This window comes from Anomaloglossus baeobatrachus, chromosome 1 (genome assembly GCF_048569485.1).
Source record: "Anomaloglossus baeobatrachus isolate aAnoBae1 chromosome 1, aAnoBae1.hap1, whole genome shotgun sequence".
Taxonomy (NCBI): domain Eukaryota; kingdom Metazoa; phylum Chordata; class Amphibia; order Anura; family Aromobatidae; genus Anomaloglossus; species Anomaloglossus baeobatrachus.
The window spans coordinates 949407665-949430870 of record NC_134353.1 but is presented as its reverse complement, the minus strand read 5'-3'; the positions used below and the strand labels follow the sequence as shown (position 1 = coordinate 949430870).

At 53.3% G+C, this 23206-nt stretch overlaps 1 protein-coding gene across 1 annotated transcript in view; it reads right to left on the bottom strand.

Moving 5' to 3' along the window:
* The window catches only part of LOC142258724 (uncharacterized), a 52117-nt gene that overhangs the window by 5668 nt on the left and 23243 nt on the right, over window positions 1–23206 (bottom strand). Inside the window, exon 10 of the mRNA XM_075331362.1 lies at window positions 22365–22458. Coding sequence (XP_075187477.1) covers window positions 22365–22458 — 94 coding nt within the window. The remainder of the gene's footprint in view (window positions 1–22364; window positions 22459–23206) is intronic.

Genomic DNA, 23206 nt, shown 5'->3' with positions numbered 1-23206 from the left:
AGATTCCTGACCCATCATGCATGCACTGCTTTATCTTGGAGACGTCTCCCAGTTCTGTGAGATTCCAGTCTCATCTTCCAGTTCTGTGAGATTCCTGGCTCAACTTGCATACACTGCTCTTCCTTGGAGACGTCTTCCAGTTCTGTGAGATTCCTGGCTTGTCTTACATGCTCTGCTCTTTTGAGGTTGTCACGAACCACCGGGGGGGGTCACTCGGAAATCCCCCGCGCTGGCTACCAGTACGTCACAATCGGGGGGTAACAGGTGGGGGTCACCCCTCCTTTATACCTCCCGACCGACAGACAGAGCACGCGATGCGCTCTCTAGCGCCCCTCTTATAGTCAGGCCAATTATGGAATTGCCCGACAATAAGCAAGGAGGCCGCTATACTACTTATGCCGATTATTGAAGGGTCCCCGGTGAGAGTAGGGTATATATTCCCCCGACCTCCGCGGGCGGAATATATAAAATCTCCCCGAATCTCACTGGCCTCCCCACAATAATCCTTGGCACAAACTCGCTGCCACCAACCGCTTCACGGTAACTATTAGCCGAACACACAGACGTGGGATTCAAGATCGAGATAACAGAACAGCCCAAGATTAATTATATAATTTAATCAGCCTAAAGCACACTAGAAACTACAATATATACAATAGGGAATCTACAGAATATACAGTTATGTCAGAGTACAGTTACAGATAAAGCATGGTTTACAAACAGGCATACACAGTTCCAGCAGTTACCTTGTGCGTCTGGCCACAGGGGGGCGCTGTAGACCAGGTTTCTAGGATCCTTCCCACAGATGTTTCCTACACGTGACCCCCAGCGAAAGAACACTGGAAAATGGCCGAAGTAGGGTTATCAACCTGGGCAAATCCAGGTCCCCTCCTACCTTAGTGACCTCAGAGGGAGCACTGCTCCACCCCTGGCTGGAGTTATGGACAATATCCACAACAGGGGATATGGCCATAACTTGGCCTGGGAGCGTCGTAGGCAGACGCCAACGCTCTCATTGTGACAGTTATGAATTTAGCTACAGAACGAGAGGACTCATGACTTGTCTACTAGTTCCCCATTGGCTGATATCACGCCTGGGGTACTTCCCAAGCTCCCACTTCCATAAAAAAGGTGTGCCAGCATCGTCCGCATGCGCAAACACCATTTTTATGGTTGCCATATTTATCGGAAATATGGCTTGCGAGATATGAACCATATTTTACTGGAGTCGTCCTGTCTGGATACTTCCATAGCCTTGCTAATTAGATAGCAGCCCCTACCACAGGGTCACGGCAGGGAGTCATCCTGTGTCCATTGTTCCCACATCATCTAATCTCCATATCAGAGGAGATGGCTGTTGGAGGTGTAAGTGGAACACAGACCAGTTCCTTTGACACCTATCTGCTAAACAAACCGTTTATCCCTGTGGTAAATTTTCTGATTGAAGGAGTTGTGTGAAGGAAAGGGGGGGTGACACCAGGAGAGGGCTTCCTGACATAACTTGAATATCATGATTTATCGTCATATCTCCGGATTTACCTCACACCTCCCCCCTTTTGAGGGCGCTAGGGGGCAGCACACTCCGGTGTTCCCCCGTGCGCCCGTCCGCGACCTCTCCTTGTCGGGACAGCCCGTCTGCGTTACCGTGGTCCCGGCCCCTTTTGTGGCGAATGGTGAAGTTGTATTGCTGGAGCGCAAGGCTCCATCGCAACAACCGTCCATTCGTCCCAGAGACGGTGTGCAACCAGCTGAGGGGATTGTGGTCCGTCTCCACGATGAAGTGGCGCCCGTATAGATAGGGTTGCAGACGCTGCAGGGCCCACACTATGGCCAGGCACTCCTTTTCCATCGTGGAATAGGCCACTTCCCTTGGTAACAGCTTCCTGCTCAGGTACAAGACTGGGTGCTCTGGGCTCGCAGAGTCCACCTGGCTGAGCACCGCACCGAGGCCGAAGTCACTGGCGTCGGTCTGTACTACAAACGGCCGCGTGAAGTCGGCTGCCTGTAGCACGGGCGGGCTGGACAGGGCGTCCTTTAGGGCCCGGAAGGCTGTCTCGCAGTCCATTGTCCAATCGACTGCAGAGGGCAGCTTCTTCTTGGTGAGGTCCGTCAAGGGCTTTGCCAGGCTACTATAGCATGGAACAAACCTCCTATAGTACCCGGCGGTCCCTAAGAAGGACATCACCTGCTTCTTGGTCCTGGGGGTGGGCCAGGATGCGATGGCCTCCACTTTCTCAGGCTCGGGCTTCAGTGTTCTCCCGCCTACCCGGTGACCGAGGTACTGGACCTCGCTCATGGCCAGCTGACACTTTCCCGGCTTGATGGTCAAACCTGCATGGTGGACCCGCCTGAGCACCTGTGCTAGATGCTCTAGGTGATCTTCCCAGGTGGGACTGAAGACGGCAATGTCATCCAGGTACGCGGCCACGTACCCTTCAAGTCCCTTGAGCAGGGTGTTGACCATCCGCTGGAAAGTGGCAGGGGCATTCCTCATCCCGAATGGCATCACCGTGGACTCGTACAGTCCAAATGGGGTAATAAAGGCAGAGCGTTCCCTGGCCTTGCGAGTCAGGGGGATCTGCCAATATCCCCAGCTCAGATCCATGATGGTCAGGTACTGAGCCCCGGCCAACTGATCGAGCAGGTCATCGATGCGTGGCATTGGGTACGCATCGGCGACCGTGACAGCATTGAGCCCCCTGTAGTCCACGCAGAACCGAGTGGTTCGGTCCTTCTTAGGGACGAGGACTACAGGCGAGGCCCAAGCGCTGTTGGATGCCTGGATCACCCCCAGCTTCAGCATCTCGTCAATCTCCTGGCGCATGTGTTGCTGCACCTCCAGGGAGACCCGATATGCTGAACGCCGGATCGGGGGATGATCCCCAGTGTCCACGTGATGGACAGCCAAGTCAGTCCTTCCGGGCTGGTTGGTAAACAACCCCCGGAAGGGGTGTAGGGTGGCCCACAGCTGGGACCGTTGGTCCTCCAAGAGCTGGTGGCCAACCTCCACATCCTCAATGGATCCGCCTGCCCTAACCTGGGCTAGCATATCCAAGAGGGTTTCCGCTTCTCCCTCCTCGGGCAGGTTGCACACGGGGAGCGCACATGCCTCCCGCTCATGATGTGCCTTCATCATGTTCACATGGAAGGGCTTCCGCCTTCCACGGGCAGGGTCCAGGGTGACCAGGTACGTCACAGGGTTGAGCTGCTGGTACACGAGGTATGGGCCTTCCCAGGCTGCCTGAAGCTTGTCCTGTGGTACGGGGACCAGTACCCACACCTTTTGACCCACTTGGTAGGTCCTCTCACAAGCGTTCTGGTCGTACCAACGCTTCTGATCGGCCTGGGCTTGAGCCATATTGTCGTGTACCAGTTGCGTCAAGGCCTGCATTTTGTCCCGGAAGCGCATGACATACTCGATAACCGACACTCCAGGGGTGGCCAAATCCCCTTCCCAAGCCTCTTTCACCAGAGCCAGGGGGCCCCGCACACGTCGCCCGTACAGGAGCTCAAACGGTGAGAATCCTGTGGAGGCCTGTGGAACCTCCCGGTAAGCAAATAACAGGTGTGGGAGATACCGCTCCCAGTCACGCCCATGGGAGTCGACCAACATCTTAAGCATCTGCTTTAAGGTGCCATTAAACCGCTCGCACAGGCCATTAGTCTGTGGATGGTACGGGCTGGCCACCAGATGTCGCACCTGGACTTGCTTACAGAGGGCCTCCATCAGCTGGGACATGAATTGGGTCCCCCGGTCAGTGAGCATTTCCTGGGGAAAACCCACTCGGGAGAAAATCTCCAGCAATGCGGTGGCCACCTTGTCAGCCCGAATGGACGACAAGGCCACTGCTTCTGGGTACCGGGTGGCATAGTCCACTACCGTCAGTATGAAGCGTTTCCCGGAGCTGCTGGGGATGGCCAGCGGGCCGACCAGATCCACAGCCACCCTCCTGAAAGGCTCATCGATGATTGGCAGAGATACCAGTGGGGCTTTGGGGTGTGGCCCCGCCTTCCCCACTCTCTGACAGGTTTCACACGAACGGCAGTAGGCAGCCACATCGGCCCCCATTTTTGGCCAGTAGAAATGCTGGTTTAACCTGGCCTTGGTCTTAGCGATCCCTAGGTGTCCGGCCATCGGAATCTCATGTGCGATCCGCAACAACTCCGTCCGGAACGGATAGGGTACCACCAACTGTCGGTCCCTGGGCCACGCCTCCGGTGAACCCTGCTGGACCGTGACCCGGTACAACCGTCCTTGGTCCCAGACCACTCGCTCCGGGTCCGAGTCCGAGGGAGGCTGTGCCGCCTGCTCCTTAAGAGCTTTCAGGCTGTCGTCAGCTTCTAACGCTGCCTGAAACCCCTGACTAGATGTGGCCAGAATCGACGAGACTGTCACATCTTCGGTCAGTACCCCGGGACCTGTGTCCTGGCCTCCACCTGACTCGGCTGCCACTTGGTCAGAAGGGGAAGAGATATCGGACCTCCGGGAGGCCCCTTGGGTTCCAGCACTCCCACTGCGGGTGACAGCGGCCACAGCCGCTGCGACCGTGGGTCGTGCCTGCTCCTCCTCCGTTCCTGACCAAGTCGCCGGTTCAGGCAGACCTACCTGGCTTCCTGACACCCCGGTTGTGGGGGAACCCTGCACCGAGATCTTACCTGGGTGCACTTCCACTCCTGGACCGGCCCCAATCTCACCTGCCTGTTCCCCCCCTGCAGCAACAGAACCCCGCTGTGAAATCTCTGGGGACCCCACATTTGCTGTGGTAGCCCCCACCCCACACACTGGTTCTCCCCCTGCAACACCCTGCTCTCTGCTTATCCCTGCAGAGGGCAACAGATCCCAGCTCACTGGCTGATCACTTGTAGAGGCATTGTCACACCTTTCTCTGACCCCCTCCCCTGTCACAGCTGCAGCTGAGTGTGTGTCTATGGTGTCTATGCAAGCAGAAATATCAGAGTTCACTCCCTCCTCCCTTACATCATTCATAGATAACACATTAACATTGTCCGGAGGCATGTCAGTACTGGCTGAAGGTTCAGCCCTTGGGGGGGGCCCAAACTGGGAGGTTATCTGCCCCAAATCTGTCCCAAGTAGCACGTTTGCAGGGATCCGATCAGTTACCCCCACCTCTCTCACCCCTCGCCCTGCGCCCCAGTCCACATAAATGCCAGCAACAGGCAGCGCCGGGTCAATGCCTCCAATCCCGGAGACAGCGAGGGTTTTTCCAGGTATCAAGTCTTGGGGGGACACCATCTCAGGCCGCACCAGAGTCACCTCCGAGGCGCTGTCTCGCAGTCCTATGGTCACAGACTGGCCGACGGTGACAGGTTGGAAGCTGTCCAGGGACCTACCACCACCCCCACCCACACAATACACCTTGGGCGGCCCTTGGGACGGGGACGGAGCCGGGGCCTTGGGACGCTGAGGGCACATGGCCTTGAAGTGTCCAGGTAGGTTGCACTGATGGCACCGTCTTGGTTCTGCCACGGGCCTGGAGAGGGGAGTTGAGGGGGACACCCCCTGCAGTCTAGGGGCAGGTGGGGCAGTCGCAGAGTTCATCTTACCCCCTCTCCAGGTGCTGCTGGTGGCTGCTCTCCTGGCCTCAGGAGCCCGATTGTTGGTGTAGTCATCGGCAAGGGCAGCTGTAGCCGTGGACCCCTTTGGCTTCTGGTCTCGGATGAACTGGCGGAGATCCTCAGGGCAGTTCCACAAGAGTTGCTCCGTGATGAACAAGTCCAGGATCTCCGGTCCGGTGGAAAGCTGCAGGCCTTGGGTCCAGTGGTCGGCAGCTCGGGCAAGTGCCCGCCGGTGGTCAGCCCAGGAGTCCTTTGGTCCCTTTTGCAGGGTCCGGAACTTCTTGCGGTAGGACTCCGGAGTGAGGTTGTACTGTTGGATCAGGGCCCGCTTGATGGTGTCGTAGCCCTGATCTGCCTCAGCAGGCAAGTCCCCAAGGATATCCAGGGCCTTACCCCTTAGACGGGGGGTCAGGTATTTGGCCCACTGATCCTTGTCCAGATGGTGCTGCAGGCAAGTCCGTTCAAAAGCAGTCAGGAAAGAGTCCAAGTCTCCATCCTTCTCCAGCACTGGGAAGTCCTCAACACGGACCTTTGGAAGTTTGGTGTCTTGAAGGTCACATGTGGCTGATGAGGGCTGGAGCTTGGCTAGATGCAGCTGGTGGTCACGGTCTGCCTGTCGCTCTCGCTCTCGCTCTTCACGCGCTGCCTGCCGCTCTGCCCTGCGCTCTGCCAGGAGTTCCTTGTAGCCCTCCCGGTCTCCAGCCTGGAGTAGGGCCATAGCCATTTGAAGAAGGCTATCCGAGCCTCCCAGGCTCGGTGGAATGGCACGTGGTGATCTGCGGCCCGCTGCGGAGCCTGGTGATTCACTGTCCATTGCAGAGCGGAGGGCTGGCATCTGGCTCGTTGAGGACCCTTGGGTGAGCTGCTCCTCATCTTGTCCATAATTGCCAGGTTGTGCGCTGTCCTCTGCAGAACGGTTTTCTGGCGTCGAGCTCCTGGAGGACTCGTGGGCAACCTCCTCATTACTGTCCACAGCACCGTCCTCCCTCTCTTCGGCTCCTGCTTTAGCATTGGCCAGTTGCATAGCTCTGCTCCTGGTGCCATCAGCCATTCTTGCAGACTTTTGGTCACTGACACAGAACTGACACCTGATGCACCCACACACCTTACAGTATCTGCACTCTGACACTCTAGTGTTGAGCTAGTCTGAAGACCCCAGCAGCCACAGCTGCTGCAGGCAGTCTTTAGTGTCTGGGAGTATGGGTCTCACACTCACACACACTATTATCTCGATCCCACCGCTATGCCACCAATATGTCACGAACCACCGGGGGGGTCACTCAGAAATCCCCCGCGCTGGCTACCAGTACGTCACAATCGGGGGGTAACAAGTGGGGGTCACCCCTCCTTTATACCTCCCGACCGACAGACAGAGCACGCGATGCGCTCTCTAGCGCCCCTCTTATAGTCAGGCCAATTATGGAATTGCCCGACAATAAGCAAGGAGGCCGCTATACTACTTATGCCGATTATTGAAGGGTCCCCGGTGAGAGTAGGGTATATATTCCCCCGACCTCCGCGGGCGGAATATATAAAATCTCCCCGAATCTCACTGGCCTCCCCACAATAATCCTTGGCACAAACTCGCTGCCACCAACCGCTTCACGGTAACTATTAGCCGAACACACAGACGTGGGATTCAAGATCGAGATAACAGAACAGCCCAAGATTAATTATATAATTTAATCAGCCTAAAGCACACTAGAAACTACAATATATACAATAGGGAATCTACAGAATATACAGTTATGTCAGAGTACAGTTACAGATAAAGCATGGTTTACAAACAGGCATACACAGTTCCAGCAGTTACCTTGTGCGTCTGGCCACAGGGGGGCGCTGTAGACCAGGTTTCTAGGATCCTTCCCACAGATGTTTCCTACACGTGACCCCCAGCGAAAGAACACTGGAAAATGGCCGAAGTAGGGTTATCAACCTGGGCAAATCCAGGTCCCCTCCTACCTTAGTGACCTCAGAGGGAGCACTGCTCCACCCCTGGCTGGAGTTATGGACAATATCCACAACAGGGGATATGGCCATAACTTGGCCTGGGAGCGTCGTAGGCAGACGCCAACGCTCTCATTGTGACAGTTATGAATTTAGCTACAGAACGAGAGGACTCATGACTTGTCTACTAGTTCCCCATTGGCTGATATCACGCCTGGGGTACTTCCCAAGCTCCCACTTCCATAAAAAAGGTGTGCCAGCATCGTCCGCATGCGCAAACACCATTTTTATGGTTGCCATATTTATCGGAAATATGGCTTGCGAGATATGAACCATATTTTACTGGAGTCGTCCTGTCTGGATACTTCCATAGCCTTGCTAATTAGATAGCAGCCCCTACCACAGGGTCACGGCAGGGAGTCATCCTGTGTCCATTGTTCCCACATCATCTAATCTCCATATCAGAGGAGATGGCTGTTGGAGGTGTAAGTGGAACACAGACCAGTTCCTTTGACACCTATCTGCTAAACAAACCGTTTATCCCTGTGGTAAATTTTCTGATTGAAGGAGTTGTGTGAAGGAAAGGGGGGGTGACACCAGGAGAGGGCTTCCTGACATAACTTGAATATCATGATTTATCGTCATATCTCCGGATTTACCTCACAGAGGTCTAGCCACAGATTTCCAAGGATGATCAGATCATGGGGAAAGTGAAGGCCAATGTAAAACCTTCAGCTTGTGCCTTTTGAGGTCTATTGTGGAATTTTTTGTGTGTTTAGGATTTATCCATTTGTAGAAGATCTCTATTCTCCTCTTTTCTCCTCTTATTTATTTTTTTTACAGATGGTGTTATGTGTGCATCAAGAAATTGTTAAAATTTCATTGACTCCATTCTTCTCTCTACCTGTGAAATGTTCCCCATGCCATTGGCTGCAATTCAACCCCAAAGTACGATTGCTCCCTTCCATGCTTAATGGTTGTCGAGATGATCTCTTCCTTAATTTCTATGCCCTTTTTTCTTGTTCTTATGCAGACTTCTGACGCTGAATTTTATCGTGAGGACACAGGATAGTTTTTCTTCTGATGACTCTTCCATGAAGGCCATATTTGTGCAGGTGTCTGTGAACAGTTGAACAATGTACCACACCTCCAGAGGCTGCTGAATCTTCCTGAAGGTCTTTTGCAGTCGGACAGGGCCTCTGATCTGCCTCCTTAGCAATCCTACCAGCAGTTCTCACAGAATTTTCTCTTGGTCTTCCAGATCTTATCTTGACCTACACTTTTACTGGTAATGGCCATTGTTTAATTATATTTCGAAATGAGGAAAGGGCAACTTGAAAACCTTTAAATATCTTCTTATAGCCTTCTCCTGCTTTGTGGGCCTTCACCATTTTCATTTTCAAAGTGCTAGGCAGCTGTTTAGAAGAACCCATGGCTGCTGTTATTTGGCACAAGGTTAGAGGAGGTTGGGGAGTTATAAAGCTGTGAAATTTTCATCACCGGCCTTTCCTAATGATGATAGTGAACAAACCATAACCCAAACAGGATAAGTAAGGTCTGAAACCTTGGTCAAAGTTATCTAAGCACACAAATCTCCAAAAGAGCATAAATGTTTGCATCGGCCCATTTTCCTTTTTGTAATTTTTAAAATGCAAAAGATGAAATTATATACGTATTTTTTTGGACCCAAAATGTAAAGGAAATGTGTCATCTTTAATTTTATGCCTTTTAGAGATCATTTCTAGAGATGAGCGAGTGCCTAACTATTTGTACTCGCTATAGTCGTAACGAATACTGTCTAAGGCCATGTGCGCACTGGGAAATGGAATTTTCTTGAGAAAATTCCGCATGCTCTCAAAGATTACCGCACCTGCGGTAAAAAACCGCGGCAAACCGCACCCGAAAACTGCATGCGGTTTGCCGCGGTTTGCTGCGGTTTCACCGCGGTATTATTCGCGGTATTGCCGCGGTTTTGCCGCGTGCGGGTTGGGATGTGCTTTATGCATTCAATGCAATAAAGCACATTGAAAAAAAAAAAAAAAAAAAGTCATTTAATTCTGAGATAGTAGTTAGATAGACAGAAGAATAGATAGAGGGATAGATAGATAGATAGATAGACAGAGGGATAGATAGATAGATAGACAGAGGGATAGATAGATAGATGACAGATCGCTGCATTTCCCACGGTCGGCAGTGAGTTCACATTACCGGCCGTGGGAAATGACCGGTAATTACCTCTGCTGTCTGCTGCTTTCATTCAGCGCTGTGTCTGTGACAGTCGCGGCTGGATGTCAGCAGTGCAGGACCCTGTGGATTATGCCGGAGCTGTGTGGATTACGCCGGAGCTTTGGTGCAGGAGGGGTTAATAAAAGGGTGAACAAGGCTTGTTTGTTTTATTTAAAATAAAGGATTTTTCGGTGTCTGTGTTTTCTTCACTTTACTTACGGGTTGATCATGTCAGCTGTCACATAGACGCTGCCATGATCAAGCCTGGAGTTAATGGCGGTGATCCACCACCATTAACCCCTTGTTGTATTACCCTGACCGCCACTGCTACACGGCGGCAGGAAGAGCCGAGGACACACCGGTGCTGCCGCATATTGCATGCGACAGTGCCGGGGCAGCTGCGGCTGATATTCTCGGCTGCGGGAGGGGGAGTGAGGCGGGGGACATTAACCCTGCCCCTCTCCCTCCCCAGCCTGAGAATACCGGGCCGCCGCTGTGTGCTTAACTCGGCTGGACGGTAAATATGCAGCAGAGCCCACGTTCTTTGTTTTCTATATTTCCGTTTTCTTTCTATGTGTGTTCTATGTGTCTGTGATGTCTATGTGTGTGTGATCTGTGTGTGTTTACTCTCTGCACGGCTTCCTCTTCCTGTAATGACATCACTTCCCTGCAAAACCGCAGCAAGCGATGTACATTACCGGAGGTAAACCGCGAAATACCGCAGGGAATAACGCAGGAAAACGCAGTGAACCGCACAGAATTTGCTGTCTGCGTTATTCCCTGCGGGATTTCACGATTAACATTGGAGTCAATGGAGTGAAATCCTACAGCGATGTGCGGAAAAGAAGTGACATGCACTTGTTTTTGCTGCGGGATTCCCGCAGCAAAACATGCAGCTGTCAAATTCCGCCCAGTGCGCACAGGATTTTTTTTCTCCATAGGATTTGCTGGTGATTCACTGCAGAGATGTTATGAACATTTTCTGCAGCGAAACATGCAGCAAATCCGCGAAAAATCTGCGGCAAAATCCGGTAAGTGCGCACATAGCCTAATACTCGCGTATTCATTCCGAATAGAGCGTACAATGCAAGTAAATGGGAAAAAACTCACAAAGTAACGAGTAACCTGAATGCTGTACTATTTTTGCGAGTAGCGAATAGTGCGGAATTCGGGTTACTCATTACTTTGCGAGTTATTCCCCAATAACTTGCATTGCGTACACTATTCGGAACGAATACACGAGTATTAGACAGTACTCGTTACGAGTATAGCAAGTGCGAATAGTTAGGCACTCGGTCAACTCTAATCATTTCATCTTCAATTTGCTTAACTGTTCACAATAACAGTAATTTTGGGCAGGAGTGCCCAAACTTTTGCATGCCACTGTATGTATATCTTAGTATAGAAGTATAAACGGGCGTATGCCAGGGAAATCCAGGAAAACACCACCGCAGAAATAAAGAAAAATACTGAGCTGACAAAGTAAGTGGCACAGGGTTCAATAAACAATCAATGTCCCAAATAACAATGTAAATCTATTAATCCATGTGTGGACAGTGCACCTACAGCCCCAGTGCACGTTTCACATGGGCTTCATCAGAGGCGATCAAGTACTACCCCATGTTATTTACATGTACTGTTACTATTTAATTACATCCTGCATTGTATTTGCTCATTTTAGCTTTATCATAGGTTTTATCTATTAAATGGTCACAGAGTGAAGGTGCTCCTACACATTGCACGTATACCAGCTTATGCGCCCGCTCATTTCTCTGGCTTTGCTGTAGTTTCTTGTACTATGTACAAACAGAAATAGCAGAGGTTAGGACCTTCCCGATAGGAGTACACCTTGTTTCGGCGAGAAGACGTTTATGCATTGAGTCATTATCTGAACCCTCTATGTGTAGTGCGGGGTCTGTCGCTCTCTCTCCCTCATGTGTAGTGCGGGGTCTGTCGCTCTCTCTCTCCCTCATGTGTAGTGCGGGGTCTGTCGCTCTCTCTCCCTCATGCGTAGTGCGGGGTCTGTCGCTCTCTCTCCCTCATGTGTAGTGCGGGGTCTGTCGCTCTCTCTCTCCCTCATGTGTAGTGCGGGGTCTGTCGCTCTCTCTCCCTCATGTGTAGTGCGGGGTCTGTCGCTCTCTCCCTCATGTGTAGTGCGGGGTCTGTCGCTCTCTCTCTCCCTCATGTGTAGTGCGGGGTCTGTCGCTCTCTCTCCCTCATGTGTAGTGCGGGGTCTGTCGCTCTCTCTCTCCCTCATGTGTAGTGCGGGGTCTGTCGCTCTCTCTCCCTCATGTGTAGTGCGGGGTCTGTCGCTCTCTCTCCCTCATGTGTAGTGCAGGGTCTGTCGCTCTCTCTCCCTCATGTGTAGTGCGGGGTCTGTCACTCTCTCTCTCCCTCATGTGTAGTGCGGGGTCTGTCGCTCTCTCTCCCTCATGTGTAGTGCAGGGTCTGTCGCTCTCTCTCCCCCATGTGTAGTGCGGGGTCTGTCGCTCTCTCTCCCTCATGTGTAGTGCGGAATCTGTCGCTCTCTCTCCCTCATGTGTAGTGCGGGGTATGTCGCTCTCTCTCCCTCATGTGTAGTGCGGGGTCTGTCGCTCTCTCTCCCTCATGTGTAGTGCGGGGTCTGTCGCTCTCTCTCCCTCATGTGTAGTGCGGGGTCTGTCACTCTCTCCCTCATGTGTAGTGCGGGGTCTGTCGCTCTCTCTCCCCCATGTGTAGTGCGGGGTTTGTCGCTCTCTCTCCCTCATGTGTAGTGCGGGGTCTGTCTCTCTCTCTCTCCCTCATGTGTAGTGCGGGGTCTGTCGCTCTCTCTCCCTCATGTGTAGTGCGGGGTCTGTAGCTCTCTCCCTCATGTGTAGTGCGGGGTCTGTCGCTCTCTCTCCCCCATGTGTAGTGCAGGGTCTGTCGCTCTCTCTCCCTCATGTGTAATGCGGGGTCTGTCGCCCTCTCCCCCCCATGTGTAGTGCGGAATCTGTCGCTCTCTCTCCCTCATGTGTAGTGCGGGGTCTGTCGCGCTCTCTCTCCCCCCCATGTGTAGTGCGGGGTCTGTCGCTCTCTCTCCCCCTCATGTGTAGTGCGGGGTCTGTTGCTCTCTCCCTCATGTGTAGTGCGGGGTCTGTCGCTCTCTCTCCCCCATGTGTAGTGCGGAGTCTGTCTCTCTCTCCCCTATGTGTAGTGCGGGGTCTGTCACTCTCTCTCCCCTATGTGTAGTGCGGGGTCTGTCGCTCTCTCTCCTCCATGTGTAGTGCGGGGTCTGTAACTCTCTCTCCCCTATGTGTAGTGTGGGGTCTGTCGCTCTCTCTCTCCTCCATGTGTAGTGTGGGTGTGGTGCCCCTGGGGCTTCAGGCCTCACATGATACTGCATCTCCTTGGGGGTGTAGTACTTATTCCCGATCAAAGAAAGGTTCGTACCGGTATCCACCAACACACACAAACATGTACAGCAGGTTGCCCTCCCCAATGGGGACTGGGCCGGGTCACAATGGGGTCACCATAGCGGATGGGTTTACAGGTCGGCACTTCACAGGGGTCACGATTCACTGGAGCCGGGACCCAGGGTCAGGGAGACAGCAAGCACTAGTGGGAGTAGACGCACCAGGGGGAGGTTGACCTAGTAAGAGTAGTAAACCAACCGGTGGCAGCGGCTGGGGGAAACTGTTTTCGAACACTCAACACTTAGAGGAGTCTGAGTGTGCTGCCCCCGCGTCAGCAGCCGGGCTGCTCGGATCCGGATCCGCGGTGGCTCGAGAGGGCTCCGGACCCGGGGGTCATGTGGCTCTTCCAACGAAGGGGGGGTTGTATACAGGGGATGGAATGGAAAGTTCGTGATGCCACCCGTGGTGTGAGGTAAGGTGAAGTACCACCGCTGCGAGTGGGAGTACCCGGTGGCGATGGTGCGGGCAGCAAGGTGTTTAACCCCTTCACGGGTAGGGGGATGCCCCGGGACTCAGTGAAGGTGGTTGGGAGGTGCCGTTGGGGAGGTAAGGGTCACTTTCGTACTCACTCAGTCCAACAACGCTGACAGCGACAACTGTAGTAAACCAAAGTTCTGGACACCGCTGCCGCTTGGGGGGAGCACGCTTGGATCCCGTGCCCTTTGGTGTTGCCTGTTAGCCTGTGACCTTTATCATGGCACCTTTACCTTCTAGCCCCTGCCCGGTGATGGCACAATGCCGCCGGCTGTCCTCCTCGACAGTCCGTGCCCCTTGTCACGATCCCCTGCGACCGGGGTTCCAGCTCCTACCAGATCCAGACTAACGTCTACTACCTAGTAGTTCTAAGGAGCCCAGCTCCTGACTTCTCCTCTCGAGAGTCACTGCTCAACTGACTGTCTCTTGACACTCCTGACCCTCCCTTAACCAACCCCCAGGTGGGCGACCCTATTCCACTCAGGCCGTCCCCTGGTGTGTCTGGTGGGTGTGGTGCAGAGTGTTCCTAGGATTTTAAATAGCTTGTTCTTGGCAACACCGAAGGTTAGGGACCCGTAACCAAGGAGGAGATGGATATTGCACAGAAGGGCAGATTGCATAATACCCTATGACGTCCTGATAGGCCAGGGCGTCACATGAGCACAGACACAGAGCAGAGCGGACGTGCCGCAGACAGCTCTGTGAGCTGAGGCGGGTTTCTACACACGGTTGCTGGGAGAAGCAGGGAGCTGTTTCTACAGGACCAATGCTGCGGCGTACAGAACCCCAGGGCAGATATACTTTATGTTATCTACCAACTCTGCAAGGGTCGCGGGAACCAGCTAGTAAGCCACCGGATCGGTCTCATATTCCTTGAGCCAAATAGCATATAGGATCCAGGGCCGAGGACTTCGGCCGGCCCCACATCGGAACCGCGCTATCAGCATACAGTATGGGACACTTTACTGACACCAGGATCCCCAAGTGCTTCAGGCCACGGGGATCCAATACTTAAGCGCACAAAAAGGAGGAAGGGCTGATAGACTGTGACACTGATTCTGACCTTCTGGGCATTCGGAATCGTCTGGAGCCCATCGTGGCTGAGACCAGTACTCAGGGGCAGCACTGATACAAACTGTGAGTAAAACCTGGAACTGCAGTCCCTGCCTCTGCCTCTCATTTACCGGCGCCATTGCTCAGCGCTGCGGCGCCAACGGGTACTACCACCACCACCGTCCCTGTGCTCTCCTTCATACTCCTGGGGCAATCCAGCTCCACCTGCGGGGAGTGACACCATCCCGGCTGCGACACTCACCATCAGCCCCGGAGAGCAGCAACCACAGCAGTGGCCCCTATCTGGCCGCTTACTGCAGGTGGCATCACGACCATCCATAGACTTTCCTCACCGTCAACTCCATCCTCCATCCCCAACTACCACCACCATTCTTCCTGCTACCCTCCAATCTCCCTTTCTGTATGCCTCGGGGCAATGGAACAGGGCCAGGCCGTGACAACACAGAGGATCTGCACCCCCGGCCAGCAACGAGTAGGTTAAAATACCTGCCCCGTGGGGCGCCACACTGGGTCTGTCCCTCTCCCTCTCCCCCATGTGTAGTGCAGGGTCTGTCACTCTCTCTCCCCCATGTGTAGTACAGAGTGTGTCGCTCTCTATCCTCCATGTGTAGTGCGGGGTCTGTCGCTCTCTCTCTCCTCCATGTGTAGTGCAGGTTCTGTCGCTCTCTTTCTCCTCCATGTGTTGTGCGTGCTCTGTCGCTCTCTCTCCTAAATGTGTAGTGCGGGGTCTGTCGCTCTCTCCCTAATGTGTAGTGCGGGGTCTGTCGCTCTCTCTCCTAAATGTGTAGTGCGGGGTCTGTCGCTCTCTCTCTTAAATGTGTAGAGCGGGGTCTGTCGCTCTCTCTCCCCCATGTGTAGTGCGGGGTCTGTCGCTCTCTCTCCTAAATGTGTAGTGCGGGGTCTGTCGCTCTCTCTCTCCCTCATGTGTAGTGCGGGGTCTGTCGCTCTCTCTCCCCCATGTGTAGTGCGGGGTCTGTCGCTCTCTCTCCCTCATGTGTAGTGCGGGGTCTGTCGCTCTCTTTCTCCTCCATGTGTAGTGCGGGGTCTGTCGCTCTCTCTCCTAAATGTGTAGAGCGGGGTCTGTCACTCTCTCTCCTAAATGTGTAGTGCGGGGTCTGTCGTTCTCTCTCTCCTCCATGTGTAGTGCGGGGTCTGTCGCTCTCTCTCCCTCATGTGTAGTGCGGGGTCTGTCTCTCTCTCTCCCTCATGTGTAGTGCGGGGTCTGTCACTCTCTCTCCCTCATGTGTAGTGCGGGGTCTGTCGCTCTCTCTCCCTCATGTGTAGTGCAGGGTCTGTCCCTCTCTCTTCCCCATGTGTAGTGCGGGGTCTGTCGCTCTCTCTCCCCCATGTGTAGTGCGGGGTCTGTCGCTCTCTCTCCTCCATGTGTAGTGCGGGGTCTGTCGCTCTCTCTCCCCCATGTGTAGTGCGGGGTCTGTCGCTCTCTCTCCCTCATGTGTAGTGCGGGGTCTGTCGCTCTCTTTCTCTTCCATGTGTAGTGCGGGGTTTGTCGCTCTCTCTCCTAAATGTGTAGAGCGGGGTCTGTCACTCTCTCTCCTAAATGTGTAGTGCGGGGGTCTGTCGTTCTCTCTCTCCTCCATGTGTAGTGCAGGGTCTGTCGCTCTCTCTCCCTCATGTGTAGTGCGGGGTCTGTCGCTCTCTCTCCCTCATGTGTAGTGCGGGGTCTGTCACTCTCTCTCCCTCATGTGTAGTGCGGGGTCTGTCGCTCTCTCTCCCTCATGTGTAGTGCAGGGTCTGTCCCTCTCTCTTCCCCATGTGTAGTGCGGGGTCTGTCGCTCTCTCTTCTCATGTGTAGTGCGGGGTCTGTCACTCTCTCTCCCTCATGTGTAGTGCAGGGTCTGTCGCTCTCTCTTCCTCATGTGTAGTGCGGGGTCTGTCGCTCTCTCCCCCATGTGTAGTGCGGGGTCTGTCGCTCTCTCTCCCTCATGTGTAGTGCGGGGTCTGTCGCTCTCTCCCCCATGTGTAGTGCGGGGTCTGTCGCTCTCTCTCCTCCATGTGTAGTGCGGGGTCTGTCGCTCTCTCTCCCCCATGTGTAGTGTGGGGTCTGTCACTCTCTCCCCCATGTGTAGTGCGGGGTCTGTCGCTCTCTCCCCCATGTGTAGTGCGGGGTCTGTCGCTCTCTCTCTCCCCCCATGTGTCATGTGGGGTCTGTCGCTCTCTCCCTCATGTGTAGTGCGAGGTCTGTCGCTCTCTCTCTCCCCCATGTGCAGTGTGGGGTCTGTCTCTCTCTGATGTGATGAGGGGGTGATGTGGGGTGCATTGTGTGTGTGTGTGTGTGTGTGTGTGTGTAGGGGGTGATGGGTGGGTGCATTGTGTGTGTGTGTGTGTGTGTGTGTGCGGGGGGTGCATATTGTGTGTGTGTTTGTGTGTAGGAGGTGATTGAGGGTGCATTGTATTGTGTGTGTGTGTGTGTAGGGGGTGATGGGGCGTGCATTGTATTGTGTGTGTATGGAGTAATGGGGGGTGCATTGTATATTTGTGTGCGTCAGAGCTCTGTGTGTGTGTGTGTGTGTGTGTCAGAGCTGTGTGTGTAAGAAGCAGTTCTGTGTGTATCTATGAATTAGAGCAGTCTGTGTGGCCCCCCCAGAACTATATGGGTCCCCCAGAGTGCTATGTCACCCATCCCAGTAATGAGTACACCACCAGAGCTGTTTGCCACTCCAGTAACGTCTATGCCCCCTGCCCCTCCTGTAATGTATATATTGTAGACCCCAGCCCCTCCTGTGATGTATATGTAAGGGGTGGGCAGACCCCTTACAAAGAGGTACAGTTTCCCCGGAATGTTAATGTTGTTTAATAAAAATGTTTTATTGTTATATGCACTGTTTTTAGGGGTTCCCCTAGTGGCCGGGTGGGACGGCTGTCTCCACAGAAACAGGGCAGAGGAAAGGAGGAGCCGGCAGCAAAAAAGGGGAGGGAGAAGGAGAGTGGTAAAGGAAAAAATTAGATCCAGAAGGCAGTTGTGTCCGGGACGGGGGAGAAGAAGCAGAGAAGGGGCAGAGTGTGGGAGCTGGGTGAATAGGAAAGCCGGAGAGAAGAGGAGAAGGCGGAACCTCAAGTGTGAAGCAGTACTGGTGTGGGTCCGGTCTGTGATAGCCGTAGTGGGAGCCAGGTGAAGTGGATTAGCCGGGCACATCCCCACTGGAGGAGACGTCAGGAACAGGTTTTTCCCCTCAGCCAAAAAGTGTGAAGTCACCTGAAGTGTTGTGCCTATGTGAAGAAGAAGTGTTTAATAAAAATGCCTGCTGGTTCAATTGATCCATGTCTGCAGAGTCTCTGTACAACTGACGACGGCGTCTGCACCACCACACTCTGCCCCACCAAGTCATCTCCTGTCCCAAAAGTGACGGCGGCACCAGGGGTAAGCCAAGCAGAAGGGGCCACGACTACAATCCCCGAGGCACCCCTGGCACCCCGTTACATGTGGCGTAGTCGGCAGGATACGGATTATATGCAAGGGGTCCCGATCCAAGAAGAAGAAGTAGTGCCTAAGGCGTTGGACCGGGCACAAGATGGCGGCAAGATGGCCGCCGTCTTCATGGACACAGTGAGCGCGCGAAGAATTGGCGCCAAAAGAAGAGCCTGGGGCTGGCCGGTGAAGAAAAAGAAGTACGGAGTACTCCGCCCAAAGAGGGGAGGTGCTGGCCCCAGGATGCTGAAGAAGACATGTGAAGTGGGCGGTGTTCCAGGAAAAAAGAAGAACCGCCGCGGAGGGGTCGATCTGATGTGGGAGACTGGGGGTGGAGTATACCCAAGAGCGGGAAAAGTAGGCCCGCCTCCACTTCCTCCAGCATCTCCACTGACCCTGACGCCCTTACCAGAAACGCTGACTGCAAGCAAGATGGAGAACTCCGAAAGACAGCAAGCTGCGATGGCTGCGTTGGTCACGACTGGCCTGGGCAGAGAACACCAGAAGCAGACTGCGGCTGCGTCTGCGGAAGGACTCCCCCCTCACTTACCGTCTGTGCCCGGAGGACCGGAGCGGCCCACGAAAGTTACCTGGGTCACGACCTGGGACGCCGCGACCGGAGAGACCACGACCGAGGTCCGAGCTACGTACACCGCACAGCTGCCGTCGGGAAACAGACTCCTGGGAACTCCATACCCGTGCCCGGAGATACCCCCGCCAGTCGCGGGGGGATCTTCAACCCACGTAACAGTTCCGGCCCCAGAAGAACCATACGCCCGGGAGCTAGAAAAGGACGAGTGGGGTTTCTTCTGGGATCCAGTGCAGCCGTCGTCCCATATTCGGCGGAAGTCCCCATCACCAGAACCCGACCCGGTACAGGAGAGGTTGCTGGCCGAGACCGTGGCCCGTGAAATGATGGCCAGTCCCCGGAGTGATGAATTCGAGCGACATTGTACCGTCGGAACTGTGGTAAATTTCAACCAGAAAGAGGGCTATGGTTTCATCGAGGATGAAGAGACCGGTGATCATTACTTTTATAACCGGGTGAACCTGAACACTGAAGGCCTACCACAACGCCTGCATACTTTATACCCGGGAGAGAAAGTGCGGTTCATGAGAGAGGTGGGATGCCGGGGCCTATTCGCGGTAGGAGTGACCCGGATGCCCACTAACCAAGAGGCTGCCCAATGGCAGCAAGAAATCGAGTGGGAGGAATGCCAATACCGGCGGCGTGCACAGCAAAGACCGGTACTAGCTGAGATCTCCCACCCGAGAAGCACACTGGCCGTAGCCCCGGAAGTCATGCCCGGACCGAGCACTGACCCAGAGAAAGGGACCCCGGCGGTGCTGGCTATTCAACAGAGCCTGGTTACTCACCCGGTGATTGTCATGGGCAGTCCCCAGCCGTCCTGTGCAGCGACCCCATCACCCCCGTCGGGGGTTGAGGAGACAAGACCGGAGACCGAGACACCGGAGCAAAATGTCAACTATGAACCCTTCCGGGGGCTGCGCCGGTTGCCTGGTCAGTCCTTGTCTGACTATGTGAAGGCTCAACGGGCTGAATGGCAACGTGCTTATCACCCTGAGTGAACCGTAAGACCGGAAGATAGTGGACCTGTTTATGTTAAATACCGGCATTGTTCAGAGCCGGAAAAGTTCTGCTGTTTGCAATCGGTTCAAGCGGCTAAGCCCGGAAGGAGCCTGACGCTGGACTGAGCCAGGGGTTCCCTCCGTGTGGTTAAAAGAAACTTTGCTATTTTGTGTTTCTGCCGTCTAAGACCGGGAGTGCTGCAAAAGCCTCCGGGCAGAAAATCTACAAAGACCGGGAGTGCTTACTGAAGGCCTCCGGGCACGTTACCTACTAAGACCGGGAGCTCCCAGGAGGGACTCCGGGCGCCGGACTGGTGCGCGCCTTGCGTGTGCCCTAAGGTGGACATATTTATAGTTTTTACAACGACTTTATTACTTAAATGTGATTTTTAGGTTTGTGCCTTGCCGGGAGGCTTAGGCTTAAAGAGGGGAGGTATGTAAGGGGTGGGCAGACCCCTTACAAAGAGGTACAGTTTCCCCGGAATGTTAATGTTGTTTAATAAAAATGTTTTATTGTTATATGCACTGTTTTTAGGGGTTCCCCTAGTGGCCGGGTGGGACGGCTGTCTCCACAGAAACAGGGCAGAGGAAAGGAGGAGCCGGCAGCAAAAAAGGGGAGGGAGAAGGAGAGTGGTAAAGGAAAAAATTAGATCCAGAAGGCAGTTGTGTCCGGGACGGGAGAGAAGAAGCAGAGAAGGGGCAGAGTGTGGGAGCTGGGTGAATAGGAAAGCCGGAGAGAAGAGGAGAAGGCGGAACCTCAAGTGTGAAGCAGTACTGGTGTGGGTCCGGTCTGTGATAGCCGTAGTGGGAGCCAGGTGAAGTGGATTAGCCGGGCACATCCCCACTGGAGGAGACGTCAGGAACAGGTTTTTCCCCTCAGCCAAAAAGTGTGAAGTCACCTGAAGTGTTGTGCCTCTGTGAAGAAGAAGTGTTTAATAAAAATGCCTGCTGGTTCAATTGATCCATGTCTGCAGAGTCTCTGTTCAACTGACGACGGCGTCTGCACCACCACACTCTGCCCCACCAAGTCATCTCCTGTCCCAAAAGTGACGGCGGCACCAGGGGTAAGCCAAGCAGAAGGGGCCACGACTACAATCCCCGAGGCACCCCTGGCACCCCGTTACATATATACAGCAGTGCTGTCAGTGTGCAGTCATGTCTGTTAGTGACAGCCATCGTGAAACACAGCCACATGTCCTGAAGGAGCTGGATGGAAACAAGCGGGAGAGGTGAGTGAGGCTGCTGGCGACTTCCCCATATTAATACCTGTAAGGGCTCATGCGCACATAACTGCTGAATATTCTGCAGCGATTTGACAGCACATGTGTGCGTCAAATCGCTGCAGAAACACTGCATAATGGATGCAGTTTTTCTGTACAAAAAAAGCCGATTTCATGCACTATGGCTGCTGCCCCCACCATAGACAGAGTGGACGCTGCATCCATAGCGCACGGAATAATTGACATGCTCATTTTATGAACGCATGGATTTGGGTCAACATTTTAGCACCAAAATTGCTGCGTTCAAAAAAGCGTTGTGCACATGCATCATGCACAATCTTCATAGATTGTACAGAGGACGCAGGACGCATGCATTTACACTGCAGTTGTATATGCAGCGTAAATACATGGAATTACACAACGTGCGCACGAGCCCTAATGCGTCTGTGTCTGCATGTATGTCAGTGTATATGACTGTGCATATATTTGTCTGTTTATATGTATTTTTCTGAATTTGTCTTCAAATATGTATATGTACGTATGCCTGTATGTGTATGTGCGTGTCTGTATGTGGATGGGGTCCACTGAAACTCTTTCACCCGGAGGCCACAAAAACCTGGAGCTGGCCCTGGGTGCCTTAACAATGGGATCAATAAAAAATATGTGAGTAACTCTACTTTGTGTGTATAAGTGACGGCTGTGAGTTATCCTGGACTGTATCTGTATTGTACTGTGTGTATAAGTGACGGCTGTGAGTGATCCTGGACTGTGTCTGTATTGTACTGTGTATAAGTGACGGCTGTGAGTGATCCTGGACTGTATCTGTATTGTACTGTGTGTGTATAAGTGACTGCTGTGAGTGATCCTGGACTGTATCTGTATTGTACTGTGTATAAGTGACAGCTGTGAGTGATCCTGGACTGTATCTGTATTGTACTGTGTATAAGTGACGGCTGTGAGTGATCCTGGACTGTATCTGTATTGTACTGTGTGTGTATAAGTGACTGCTGTGAGTGATCCTGGACTGTATCTGTATTGTACTGTGTATAAGTGACTGCTGTGAGTGATCCTGGACTGTATCTGTATTGTACTGTGTATAAGTGACGGCTGTGAGTGATCCTGGACTGTATCTGTATTGTACTGTGTGTGTATAAGTGACTGCTGTGAGTGATCCTGGACTGTATCTGTATTGTACTGTGTATAAGTGACGGCTGTGAGTGATCCTGGACTGTATCTGTATTCTAGTGCTGTAAATCTGAATGTGGCAGAACAGGGTAAGATCCATGTTCATTGGATTTATATCTAAATGCTGCAGTTCGCGCTCTACTGTTATGGCTAAAAATGTTAACGTTATGGGGCCCCCACCAGATTTTCTGCCCAGGAGCCCCCACCAACCTTAATCTGGCCCTGAGTGTGGGGTCTGTCGTTCTCTCCGGTAGTTCGGGGTGAGGAGACGTGTGGAGCTCGGAGAACACGCACTGACCTCCACCTCAGAGTCGGCACTTCCTGTGCTCACAGGACCTGTGTGATGTCACCGTCATGTGATCAGTCACATGGTCAGGGCTGCTGCTCAGTGTCTGCAGGAGTCTTGTGCGGGACGATGGAGCACAGTCAGGATTTGCCTCCCCATTGTGTATACACTTGCCCCATTCATCTGCTTCCTGGAGCAAAACTACCCAAGTCCAGACTGTAAAATCTTTCTGACCCAGAGAGACGAGCCATGAAAGATTACTTTGCTGACAGTCTGGAGAAGGGACATATCAGACCCTCCTCTTTGCCCATCGCTGAAGGGTTCTTCTTTTTTAAAAAAGATGGGGGTCTCCGCCATTGTTTGGATATTCGAGAAATGAATCAGATCACCCTCTGAGACCCTTATCCTCTCCCTCTGATTCCAGATTTATTCAGACATTGTGGTAGCTAAGTGGTTCACCAGGTTGCATTTAAGGGGGGCTTATAATCTGGTTAGAATCAAAGAAGAGGATGAATGGAAAATGGCTTTCAATACACCTGAGGGACATTTTGAACGTCTGGTTATGCCATTTGGTCTCACTAATGCCCGTGCCGTTTTCCAGCATTTTGTGAATGATATTTTTCATCATTTGGTGGGCAGGTTTGTGGTGCTTTAGTTGGACAATATCTTGATCTACTCACCTGATATGGAGACACATCGCAGGTGCGATATCGGTGGGGTCAAATTGAAAGTGACGCACATCCGGCGTCACTGTCGATATCGGAGT